Source organism: Plectropomus leopardus, chromosome 10 (assembly GCF_026936395.1).
Source record: "Plectropomus leopardus strain MGB_pleo_1.0 chromosome 10, ASM2693639v1, whole genome shotgun sequence".
Lineage (NCBI taxonomy): Eukaryota > Metazoa > Chordata > Actinopteri > Perciformes > Serranidae > Plectropomus > Plectropomus leopardus.
The window spans coordinates 36,317,068-36,331,025 of NC_142185.1; the positions used below are offsets into that span (position 1 = coordinate 36,317,068).

Consider the following 13,958-nt stretch of genomic DNA (forward strand, 5'->3'; position numbering starts at 1 on the left):
GTGAGGCTGTAACTCAGCACATCGCCGCCTCTCCTCCTCCGGTTCACCCTGAGCGCTGCGCTGGGCGCTTCACAGCCTCTTCAGGGTTGTTTTTCAAATCATCCGATCATAGATCATCACTGGAGCACGGCCCTTTTCTCACTCTCTGTCTCGCCCACATCCTCCTCTCCCTCCATCCCAGTCATTATGATCCATTCCAGGAGTCAGTAAACACCCAGAGCTGTGTTCAACACACTCAAACAAAATGCTTTTATTAATTTGAGGCTGCTCGGAGGAGGCAGAGCGACCACAGAGCCAACTGAACACTCTGCTCCGAGTAAAAACTGGTGCCATGGCAACCTCCGGAGCACAGCATGCAAATCTCCATGGCAACCTTTGTCTGTTTGTGCGTGTGTGTGTGTGTGTTTGTGTGTGTCTGTGTGTGAGAGACAGAGACAGTAAGGAAAAAGAGTGAGGTAATGACTGAAAGACATCAAGATAAATGACTGTCAGAAATGCAACAAACAGAATATTTTTGGAGTCCGGGAGATGAATCATGTGCGAGCTGAGAGGAAACAAAAGGAAACAACAAAACACAATTTCCTCACAGCAAACATCTCTGAGGCCTCTCATCACTTTTCATCTTTCTGCTCTGGTTTTACTGGATACTTCGTAAAGGATGAGTTCACCCAAATTGCAGTCTGTGAAATATCACCAGGCGGGTTTCCGTTACAGATTTGCACAAAACTTAAACAATATTTTCGAAATTTCAATAAACACAATGTGGAGATGACTGTGTTTCCACTGAGTGATTTTATACATCTTCTCCTCTGGCAACAACATCCCAGTAACCATGGCGATGGATGTTCAAAACATCAGCAGCTTTATTTCTATTGCAGCCACCAAACTAGCCATCATTGATTCCAATGAGCCCCTTATATGTGGGAGCGGCCACGTATGAGGGAATTCTGGGAGATGTAGTCCACGATTTCACAGAGGAATTGTGGATTCAAAACTTTCTCAGAGTTATGTGATGCAGTAACAGCTCTCGTAGCTCCTGCTGCATCATGAGGGAGCCAGTTCCTACTGACAAGCACACAGGCATGTGTAGTGTATAGAGTGCTGATGTGCATGCAGCCTATTGCAGTCACTCCTGCTTGTTTTCTTACTTTTTCTTACTTAAAGTTATTTTATTTTGTAGTACTTTTTTGTTTTTTTAATTAGTAACTTGAACATGCTCTCCCTAAACATGCTTTTGCAGAGAGTTCTGGTTTATTTTTTCACCATGGAATTACTTTTTTCCCACAATTTCCCCCTGACGATCAATGAAGTATTTCCGAATTCTGAGCATAAAAAGTTTTTCGTGATACATGGGAGTTCTTTCTAAATCAACAGGTGTATTTTATATTTGCAATTATCAATTTGTGCAGTTTGTGGGTTAATGGAAACCTGCCTTCTATAAGGAAACATGACCTGTTTTGGACTCAGTCAGGCAGAGAGCAGATGCATTCAGCTGGTTTTCAGTTTCATCTACACATTACGCTCTAAATACGTTCTGCATCTGCTGTTGATGTTCTGGGTTGCCGTTACCATGACGTCAGCACAAAAGCATGGTGGGAAGATGCTGCACGTGGTTATGTTCAGACAACAAAAGCACATAGCAACCAACGCAGGGACGTCAACAAAAGCACATGCTGGCACAGATAGTTAGGATTAGGAAGGGGAGGCACATGGTAAGGTTTAGAAAAAACACTGGACTCCTGCATTTAAGTCCACGGTTTGTTGGACCTAAACCCCTCCTACCCGCCCTTTAGGCGCCCTTGCACTCCTTTTATTGCATTGTTAATGTCAGATTTTAATCTGATGCCTTCTGTGGCGTATCATGCGTAGGTGTCTGAGCGCTGATGCATTCAGCTGGTTTTCAAACACAGACAACAGCACCGACATCAGTCAGATGTATCACTGCAGCCACAGCGAGGACAAAGCCGTGTGTGATTGTTTGCAGGGAAGGAGACGCAGCGAGCTCCGTTCATTAACACCACCTGTTGGATCCAAATGAGAAACACTGATTGAGAAAAGAATAGCTGCAGGTCACAGCAGTGTCTCTGAAAGTCTGGAGGCAGTTAGGAACATCCTGTGAATGCAGGAATAAGAGGTCAGCACAAGAAGAAACTATAAATGTCCATCATTAAACATGATAGATACCCACCGACAGAGAACCAACAAACCCACTCTTTATCAAATTAAAAGCACTTAAACTCAAATATCTGTTTGATTTCAAAAAGTTTCCAATTATGTTCAGAGCAAAAAATCATCTACTACCTAAAAATTAAGAGGTTTTTGTGTGTGTGTGTGTGTGTGTGTGTGTGTGTGTCCATTCAGGATATTAAATCATCAACAGCGAGCATGACCTGTGGAGTGCCTCAAGGATCTAATCTGGGACCGATTTTATTTTCACTGTATATGTCACCACTTGGACATTATCACTCGCCAACACCACATCTCTTTTCACTGTTACGCCGATGATACACAGTTATACCTGTCATTTAAACCACATGAACTGAACAATATAACCATATTCCTGTTTATCTAATGTCAAGGACCGGATGGCACCGAACTTCCTTCAATTCAATAGCAATAAAACCGAGATTTTGATCACTGGTCCACAACATCATAACCTAAAAATACAGTCTGCCCTACAAATACAGTTTGAACTTGCACCCTAATATGTGTTTGTACACACTGCTATTTTATTATTTGTGTTTTCATGTTCTTAATTTTGGTTATGTCATGGGGGGCTTATTTTTTGTAAACATTTTTATTTGGGAAGCGTTTTGTGCTCAAGTGAAAAGTGCTTTATAAATAAAGCTATTATTATTATTGTTTTGACAAAAAACTGGCATTTAAATGGTTAAAGTTTTGAAAATTAATGGATGCTTAATATTTAGAATCAGGACTGATGTTGGTAGAAAAAAAATAACAATGAAAGTAGAAAATAATATGGATGTAAATTATTTTGTGTGTGCGATATTAAAACAGGGTTAAAAAGTAACATTTCCAACACCGACTACATGAAATATTCGGTGCATGGTTGGTTGTTTATGTTTACACGCACAGAAACATGCAGAATAAAAAAAAACAAAACTCCTCCATCAGAAGCACTTGAGTTGAGATGTGAAGACTGAAAGTAAAAATTCAGGCCAAGTCTCCGTCTCTTTGATACTGCACCGCCACTTTCTCGCTCTTTTTATCTGAGGGGCTTCTAGAGTCCAGATGCGTTCTTCGGGGAGGAGAACCCGTCCTGTCAGCCTCCATTAGACCTCAGCACGGACACGCAGAGCGATGCTTTTATCTCCCAGCGGCGGGCTGAAGGAGCCATTAAGACGCTGCTGTACCTCAGGTTGGAGAACACAAAATGTGCCGCTCACCTCCAGCTGCAGCAATCAAACTGCTCCATCAACAGTCTCCTCCAGGCCGCTCGGAGACGTTTCCACTCAGCTGAGGATGGAAAACAATACACAGCTCTGCACCATCAGCCAGAAACTTCCTCCACAAAGTATAAAGACTTTTATGGTTATTACCTTGAGCCTTCAAATCTGTAATAATACATTACATACAACAATACATCAAAGCAGAGATATTTTGTTGTTTTCTCGGCTGGTCGGAGGTGTGAACGCACAACGCCTGCAATATACAACACAAACTGGAAACTTTGTATTTTCTCTGTGGCCATATTTCATGTTCACACCACTATATGAATATATTCATGCAATTACAGCATCTAGAATAGAACCTGTGGGGTTCCTCCTGTGTGCTGTGATGTTCTTTCTCTGGATTTTTGGGTCAAAAGACAAACTGTGGCTGAATCAAAATGTGTGGACATGAACAGCTGTGTCCTGAACATCTGCAGCTGTCTGATTCTACAGCTCATATCAGACTTTGTGCAGAAGAGGGAAAAAAAGTGCATGCTCTGATAGCCTCCCGTCATCCGATTGTTCATGGAGGCTATTGTTTTTATCAGAGAAGGAGGATGCCTGAAGTGTGACTTTCATTTTTATTATTATTTGATCTTAACCCTCCCCAAAGTTACATATAGTTCTCTTGAGCCTCCCTGAATGACTGGGGGAAAATGCACAGCCTCCCCTCCACCATAAATACGCCCCCGCTAGATTTTATTTCAGCACGTTCTCATCGTCGTCACATGTTGCAGTGGACTTCCGTGTCGACATATCACACTATCCTTCTGCATCTGCTCTTTATGTTCTGGGATGCTTCTACCGTGTTGTCAACAAGTGCGCGTGGTGGGATTACGCTGCATGTTGTTATGTTTGGGAAACATCAGCACATGACGACCAACGCTGGGACGTCAACCAGCGCACATGCTGGCACTGATGGTTAGGATAAGGGGAGGGAGGCTTATGCTGAGGTGTCAAAAGAAAACGTCGCATTCAGACCAGCCTTCCACCTGCCCTACCTCCCAGGTCCTCAAATCACGTCGTTACCGGCAGCATTTCAACCCGACGCCATCCAACTCCATGTCATGAGGACGCACCAGGAGCCTTCTGACCATCCTGCAGAGAACAAAAACACAGCTACTGAGTCTGTACTGTCCTCCGTCCTCAGGTGACACCATTCACTGACGTGTCATGCATACACGAGAGGTTGGCGTCGGGATCTTACGCCGAGATAACTACAAAAGCGGCGGTAGTTGACGACTTCAGAGCAGACCATTTATTTACAAATGCATCAATTTGGAGCCAATGCAGCGAGAAAACAGCACTGAAGGAGTGAGAATTACCACGCAGAACAAACAGCTGTTTCTTAAATTAAACCCAAATCCTTCTCACACAAGCTGCGTGTGCACTTCAGCAGAATGTGGGTGCACGAACACACCTGACAAACTTTAGCAACCCTTACCATCGCACACACCCCTGCACACGCACACCTTGAAGAATATAAGCTTTTTCCTCCACACAGGAGATTCAGAGTCAACTGAACATGTTGGCAAAGTGTGTTAATCTATTAAAACAGAATTTGGCCTCTAAGTAGCCTCCGTGTGCTCGAGTCAAACACTGAATGAAACGAGTAAAATGTTGCTCCACATCCACTTCTCATATTGTCTCTTGTGATTTGTAGCAATTATTCTAAAAATGGTGTTTGGTGAAGTATTGCTTGTATTTTTTGTATTTATGTGTATTTATTTGAAACACTTGGCATCTTGGGATGAAATTTCAGAGTTATTTCTGACAATAAAATGAAATCTAATCTGATCAAACAGCATGCACACAGCAAGATTAGCATTAGGATGTGACCAGTTTCCCAAAATGAACAACAGTGGTCAGATGTTTTTGATTGTTTTTGATTTGATGATTTTAAAAAATGTGTCCTTTAATAAAAGTGAAAAGTTGAAAATGAAATAGTGGAAATACTTATTGGTTTTTCAGTTATTGTCACTCATATGGGAGCGCAGAATCTAATGTTTCCGATGTTTCAGACTCATTTAAGTCGCCTTTATGAGTAAGTCTGTCTTTGTTACTTGGTTTTCTTGTTTTTGGGGTATCAGGTACTGTGCTTTTCTCCTCTGGTGTTCCTGTGCTGTCTCTCCCTCGTTTACCAGCGACACTCCTGTCCTGCATCAGCCTCGTTAGTCCTTCCTGCTCCTCAGTTTCTCTCAGCCAATCAGCTGATTCCGCTCACCTAAACTTTTCCTGCAGCAGCACTTCGTCTCCTTGTCAGTCTGGTTTGTACTTAAGTCCTGGTTCTCACTTCAGTCTCTGTTTGGTTCTTGGTTTCACATGTTCTGCACAACATTATACCTACTTGTGACACGCTCGAGGTCCATGCGGGGCAGGTGAGGGTCTCTGCTGCAGACATGACGCAGCTGGATCTCATTCACAAACAGTCATCCTCTCATGGCTGTTTGTGCAGAGATGACCCACTTTGAGCTTCATATCTGAATGTTTAATATTCAGACAAAACAGAAACCTGAAGTGTCGAGAGTTTCTGAAGCCGCTCTGCAGAGGCGGCGACTCAGACACACACTGAGGCTTCTGAAGCTGAGGAAACACACCTCAATGGATTAGAAAGCGCCCACATGAAGATGCTTCTGTACAAAACATGACTGATAACATGAATAAATTGTGGTTTTGAATATTTGGCTCACACACGTGTGGGTCCTTTGGATGCAGACAGAACAGAGATTAAGATCTACGAATGTTTCCCAGCAGAGGAGCCACGCGAAGACATTACTGCTGCACCAAAACAAATTAGTCTAATCGATCGATCTAATCGTTACGATGCAAACGCACTGACGCGTACGGTTAACTTGTAAATATTAGCATCAAGCACTTAATGTCCTGCATTGTGATGAATCTTTATGCACCAATTTGTGTCTTTTCTGCATCAGTTTAGGATGTAAAGTCATTCATATTCTCAAAAAAAAGTCTGCTAATTTTATGCATTTATTTGGGAAAAATAAATGCACATTCTTTAACACATATTTTTATTGGATATTTTAAGAATATTTTCCAGATGTTTAACATATATTTTTATTGGATGTTTTTATCCAAAAGACAGAACTTTTTTTTATTCTTTTGACTTTCAACTAACTACTAACCCATTAGCCTCCATCTCACCACATTTTTTCTTTACACTGCAGCATTTTGATGACATTTTATTCCCTTACAGTAAATTAAATGAATATTCACTGTAGAATCTGTAAAAATGGTGTATTTTAACCAAATGATAATGACAGGCCTCCTGAAAAATCCATCAAGTCTCCAACTCAAGAACTGAAGTGTAAAAAAAAGCCTCTTACTCGGTTTCAGTCTTAGAGGACTCAGGACTGTATTGATTAAAAGAAGTGAAATAAAATAAAAAGATTGTTAGCCAGCCAAGCCAGTAACATAGTGAAAGTAAAAGTGGGCGTCATGAAAAAAAGTCTTCACATAGATTTATTTATGATCACAGACATAAACAGTAGTGAAACAGTAGTTTTCGGATGTAAATGTTATGTGTGTGTAGAGCAGACAACTGTCAGAGCTGCAGATGAGCGTTAATGTGTTTTTACCTGCAGCTGACGTGTGTGTGTGTGTGTGTGTGTGCGCATGTGGGCGGAGGGTTAATGGCTCCTCTGTGCTCCTGTGAAGATAACAATATCCAGCGATATGAGAAAAGAGACACCTTGGATGTGATTTGTGCTGAGGGTAAATGGAGTTTATTTATGTTTATCCTCCAGCAGCCTCTGGTAATGACATCCCTGGAAGGGAATCAGGCTTCAGGGGATGGATGCAGTCAGCAGAGGGCTCTCACAAACACGTACAGTCTAGTGTGTGTGTGTGTGTGTGTGTGTGTGCGTGTGCATTTATTGCCAGAGAAGAGGAGGTGGGTGGAGAGTTGCTCCTGCAGGTATCCTCTCTGGAATAGTGATGAAGGAGAAATGGAAGACATGCGTGCACATGTTCACCTCTCACTGTTTGTCCTAACAGGTAACAGCTATTTCCTGGAACTCTGTGTGTGTGTGTGTGTGTGTGTGTGTGTGTGTGTGTGTGTGTGTGTGTGTGTGTGTGTGTGTGCGTGCGCGCGCGCGTGCAAAGACCATGTATTCAGATGTTATCACCTACATCAGCCACACTCTCTTTGTCTCACACGCAGCCGGAAATGTGCATAAACTCCAGATTAAAAATCACATTTTGAGCTCAGATTCGTGTCACATGGCAGCTCAGCGCTCTGTGGTGATGAAATCAAACATCTGAGCGCTGAGAGGAGTGAGACAAACACGATCTGACACCTACTGGACGAAAGTGGTACACCGCATATTAAAGAGTGCTGCGAGATGCATCATGTAAATCAAAGATTAAGAGGGATTTTTCACATATAATTAACCTTTTAAGGCCTGCTTCAATATTATATACCCTTGTACATGCTTTTCATGCTATAAAAAACAATAATGTAATAATATAAATGAATGTAATCATTTTCTACTTTAATTGAGTTTTTTTAAACCAACATCAGTCCTAATCATAAATATCAAATGTTCATTCATTTTCTCTTTAAATGCCAGTTTTCTGTCATGATGCCACTATGTTTTAACAAAAAAGACCTCAAGAAAGTACTAAAAAATATGTTTTTTTCCATAACATAAGTGAATATAAATATAAAAAGAGAATACTGAACTCTGATCTTTTACAGTTTGCAGGACAGTCATCGTCAAGTTGCTCTTTATGTTTTTCATGGTTTTGAAAGAACGCAAACCAATTTTCTCAGATGTCAGAGGAGAAAATGATTGTGAAAGGTGTTTGTTAAAAAAGACTGCTGTCAATCCAGGTGTTTAAGGGTTAAGATGTATTTTGTTAAGATGCTGTGTTATAATATAATATAATATAATATAATATAATATAATATAATATAATATAATATAATATAATATAATATAATATAATATAATATAATATAATATAATATAATATAATTTTGTCATCTTCTTTAGTTTAGTGTGTTCACGTTGCTAATTCGATCTAAACACTAAAGTTATTAAAAGGAGAAGATGACTGTCTGATCCATCAAACGGCTGAAGAGAAATTTCTCTCCAAACCACAAATATCAAACAGAAAAGTGACGATCAGAGCATAGCCTTTAAAATGATTATGATTAGACTGCCAACTAAAATAACCAAAATTCAACACGTGCATAAGATCTCCTCTTAAATATTGTGTTGTGATCCTGCATGTAATCTCGTGTTGCTCACCAGGTGGTGCTGCAGTTTGTACAGACACTGTTGGTGAAAGCCTGAGATCTGATTCTGTTAAAAAATAAATAAATAAATAAATAAATAAATAAATAAATAAATAAATAATAATAATAATAATAATAATAATAATAATAATAATAATAATAAATAACAACAACAACAACAACAATAATAATAATAATAATAATAATGATTTTGTTATAATAGCCCCATAGAAACAAAAAAATACAAATAATTTTTTGCATTAGTTTTTTTCTTCACAAAATGCACATTTATGTATATTTGAGATCTGATTTCTGTTCCGGAAATGTATGCAAAAAGTGCATATCTTATTCAATAATGTCTCATATGCATATTTAAGCATGACATTTCAGGAAAAGTGTAATTCAGCTGAGGAAGTTTGATGATGATATTTATGAAGTTTCTCTTTTTTCAGAGGCAGAGTGAACTGAACTCTGCAGATTTTATCTCCTTCATGTTCAGGCTCTATTTAGACCGGAAGGAGGCGCTGCTGTCTGTGATTTGTCCTCCACCATCACCATGACAACAGATGATAACAACAGCGTGAGACAAGGGTGGAACTCCCTCTGATTTAACCCTTTCAAACCTGGATTGACATCACTTGTCTTGTGCTGCATTCAGACGTATTTAAAAGGTGCTTCGACCTTTGAACTAACTGAGCTGATTGGTTTGATTTTTTTTCAAAATTATTTTAAAAAATCCAGAAAACTATATTTTATGAATTATTTTGGGGAATTGTTATAACTATTAAGGCTTTTTCAGGTCATTTTCTTGTTTGTCTTTTCTTTTTTAAACTAATTTTCAGGTCAGGCTTGCTAAAAATATTCCCGGAAAACGATAGCCTTGAAAAAAGAAAGTAAACAGACATGAAAAACCTGGAAAAGTCATGGAATTTCAAAATCACATTTTCCGGGCCTGGAAAAGCCATGAAACAAGGAAAAAAAAACACTGAAAGTTTTGGAAAAAATCATGTTAATGTGTTAAATTAAATGCTATTAATGTCACATAACTGAGTTTATTTTCTGTAGCTGAAGTTATAATGTAGCCTAACGTAGCAAATGTTGTGTGTGACAATGTTTTGTTTTTTTTTCTAAATAAAAGAAGAAAAAAAAATCATCAATTTGGCAGCGTTTGGAAAGCATTTTTTTTCTTATTAAATGTGATGTTTTGTTTTTTTTTGTTGTTGTTTGTTTTTGCTGATTTTTATATAAAACCCTTTATTTTTTGTTTTGTTTTCATTTAGTATCTATTTATTTATTTTAAGAAAACATGTTTGGAAGGCATGTTTTAATTAAAAGTTGTTGGTGATTTTTATTTTGTCCATTTTTATTTGTTATTTTCTTGTACTTTTTTGTCTTTTCTAATTTGAATTCGTAGGTCACTTTTTCTTAAGTTGCTCACTGACTTCCTCCCATGTTTTTGATGGAAATCAAACCAAATCAAACCGACAATCTCAGAAACGAATATAATTTAATTTATTTTATTTCTAAGACAAAGATCTTTACAGTGTGGTCTGAGCCAAACGCTGCACGTGAAGTTTGTACTTTAGTGTGTGTGTGTGTGTGTGTGTGTCAGGAGCCGGACCACAGCAGCTCGTGAGGACGCGCGCTGCCTCATTGGCACATGTCCCGGCGGGGTGGAGCGTAGCGGGGCCGCCTCTTGTTTTGCGGTCTTGTTTTGTCAGACTCACAACAGAGCAGCTGCAGCGGCCGACCGGAGAGCACCGCAGCGCCCCGACACCGACCGGCCGACGAATCGGTGGATTTTGATGACGGGAGCAGGGCGCAGTCAGAGGAGGCGGACGTGTTTGTGCGCAGCTTCCAGAGGGAGCGTTTGATCCGGAATCTGAGGATACGGCTTCTTTGGGCTGCTGAAGGTTGACATCACGGTTGTCCTTCCACGCGCTGACACCGTCCACTGTGTCCTCGAGGAGCCCTCTTTAACCGTGGAGCTTCTTCGTGGCCAAATGGATGTGAGTGCGTGAGGAGAATACTAATGAACGGCGCGCTGCGTCCTGCCGAGGCGCACCGCGTCCCCCGCTGCTGCTGAGGGCCACAGCGGAGCCGATCAGTCATCCAGAGCGCACCGGGGCCTGCGCACCTCCCCTGCTTCTGCACGGGGATTCATGAGCGGGGTCTGAGGTCCGGAGCTGGGTTATTTTCCTAAAACCGGGCGGTGGATACAAGAAAAAAACATGGGCAACAGCTTCTCCAACATCTCTGCCTTCCAGTCTCTCCACATCGTCATGCTGGGTTTGGACTCTGCGGGGAAGACCACAGTCCTCTACAGACTCAAATTTAACGAGTTTGTCAACACGGTCCCCACGATCGGCTTCAACACGGAGAAGATCAAGCTGAGCAACGGCACCGCGAAGGGCATCAGCTGTCACTTCTGGGACGTGGGGGGCCAGGAGAAGCTGAGGCCGCTGTGGAAGTCCTACAGCCGGTGCACCGACGGGATCATTTACGTGGTGGACTCCGTGGACGTGGACAGGCTCGAGGAGGCGAAGACCGAGCTGCACAAAGTCACCAAGTTCGCGGAGAACCAGGGCACGCCGCTGCTGGTCATCGCCAACAAGCAGGACCTGCCCAAATCTCTGCCAGTGGCGGACATAGAGAAACAGCTGGCTCTGCACGAGCTCACCCCCTCCACCACCTATCACATCCAGCCCGCGTGCGCGATCATAGGTGAGGGGCTGCACGAGGGCATGGACAAACTGTATGAGATGATCGTGAAGAGGAGGAAATCCCTGAAACAGAAGAAGAAGCGGTAACAGCTGCTGGTCTGAGGACAGTTTTCATGGACTGGAAGGATCCGGGTTCTGCCAGTGTTGCCCTGAACACCTTTTTTTTACTTTGCAGTGATTTTTAAAAAAAATCCTCAGTTTGGATTATTTGACGCTGTGAAGTTTGCTGAATGATGCTCCTGCACACTCAGCACGATCTGACAGGTCGATCTCACTCAAAATATTCTGGGAAAACGGATTGCCTTGAAAAAGAAGAGTAAATACAGGGTTCCCATGGTCATGGAAAACCTTGAAAAGTCATGGAATTTCCCAATGACATTTTCTAGACCTTGAAAAACAATGGAATAGTAACATTCACTGAAAGTTTTGGAAAAATCATGGAAATGAGTTGTGTGATAAATTAAATGATATTAATGTAACATAAAAGTGAATTTATTTTCTGTAGCTGATGTAAAGTAACTTTAATAAGTTTTGATGGGCGACAACATTTTGATTGTTTGTTTAATTGTTCATCATGGACAATATAAAAAAAATCACCAATTTGAAGGGTTTTGGTTTGGAAGGCTCTTTTTTTTTTTAATTGTTTCTTTTCTTTTCTTTTTTTTTGCTGATTTTTATGGAAAACCCTAAGTTTCTTTCTTTTTTTTTTTTTAAGAAAACATGTTTGGAAGGCATATTTGATTTAAATGTCTTTTTTGTTCTTCATTTAAAAAAATAGCATTTTTTCTCTAATTTTTTGGCAAATTTTACAGAAACCGTAAACAATTTTTTCTTCCTTAATTTTTTTGGTTGTTTTTAAGAAAAAATGTTTGGTTATGACCATGTGTGGGAACCCTGTAATTATAACTATTAATCTTAATTTGTGTTTACTTGATATTTTATCATTAGGTTTACTCAAAATTGAAGCATATTTAGTTAATTTTGTGAAGTTGTTGCAACTTGAAATAATGAACTTTGCAGATCTGCAAGTTCTTTTTAACACGTTAAAGAAAATACAAATATGATTGACAAGTTTTCGACCAGCAGAATACAGATATATACATGTTAAACTTAGTTTACTGAAGTTTCTAAAACGTAGAAAGACTGATATGATTAGAAAATTCACTTTTGAGTTGCGACAACTTCACAAAATTAAATAAATATTATTACATTTTAAGTAAACTTAAAAATCAGATATAAAGTAAACACAAATTAAGACTGAATGTTATATTTATTTACATTTTTGAAGGCGATCAGTTTCCTAAAATTTATAAAGTAACATCAAGCTGTCAGATTTTCAGGTGCCCAGCAGGCTGCAGGATATAAACCACATATTAACCAAAAAGACACATTAAGAGGAGAAACTTGAAAAGACTGTTGAGATGGACAGCATGGAGGACGAGGGACGGGCTGGCCCGTCCATCTGCTGCTTTATCGTGGACTCTGAACACTGAAGAAAAAGCTCACTGAGGACTTTGTGGTTTTGGTTTTCACCCACAGGACGGGAACTGTGGGGTTTGATTTTGCACGTGGCTCGGGTCACTCGTGCCCCCGGCTCTTTATCTTTTGTTTGTTTCGGAGATCCGACATCGGGAGTTTGGATGTCGTGCTGACTGTTTCTTTGGGAGCATTGAAGTAGCCTTTCCTCTGCGTGCTGGACGGGAGGAGGACACAGTGTCCACTACTTTGCACTTTTCATTTCCTAACAGACAGTAGAGAACTACACTGTATTAACAGAGGAGCAGATCCAGGCGGTTTATGTACTAAGAAGCCAAAATTGAAGTATTTTTTGAATATTAAAAGATTTAAAATCCATGTTTTTGGTGGCTGTTCTTCATTTACAGGATGCGGTTGCAGGGGCGTTTCCAGGATTTGAGGACACTGGGGGCTTAGGCCTCTGTAGGGGGTCCAGGGGATCCTCCTCCTTTGATGAATAATCTCTGTTTTGATGCTTTTTTTATTCACTCTGGCATCTTATTTACACTTAAAAACTTTATAAACTAGCGATCCTGGGCTGTTTTTATATCATTATTAGGGACTGTTTGTTATTTATTAGAGGACAGTGGCTGGTGCAAAAAGAGGGAGCATGTAAAATAATTCCTTAAGCATTGGGTTGACTTACGTTTTCTTTTGTTTGTTTGTTTTAATTTTGGCTTATGGGAAGGGCATGCAACTTTAAATGGTTCTGTATTTATTTTATCGCCTTTTTTATTGGAAGTTATGTTTTCCTTAAAAATTTGTGCTGATTTTTTTTCTTGAATTGTTTTTTCCCCAGTTTTTATTTCTTAAAATTTTTCTTTAATTAAAAAAATGGCAATTTTGCTATCCTTTAGATTTTTATTTATTTTTCCTTTAAACAGTTTTTCTGCAAAGGTGTTGGTGATTAAAAAAAACTTTTGGTGATTTTTTAAATTTTCTTATTTTTATTTTTTACATTTTTTAGTGATTTGCCTGAAATGTAAAAAAAATCAGTGTATTGAAATT

General features: G+C 39.9%; 1 protein-coding gene across 1 annotated transcript; it reads left to right on the forward strand.

Moving 5' to 3' along the window:
* The first annotated feature begins 10,433 nt into the window (after positions 1-10,433).
* Positions 10,434-13,289, forward strand: LOC121948940 (ADP-ribosylation factor-like protein 4C). The gene has a single exon (XM_042494493.2). The coding sequence runs from the start codon at positions 10,944-10,946 to the stop codon at positions 11,520-11,522; it is 579 nt and encodes a 192-aa protein (XP_042350427.1). The 5' UTR covers positions 10,434-10,943; the 3' UTR covers positions 11,523-13,289.
* The last annotated feature ends 669 nt before the right edge of the window (positions 13,290-13,958 follow it).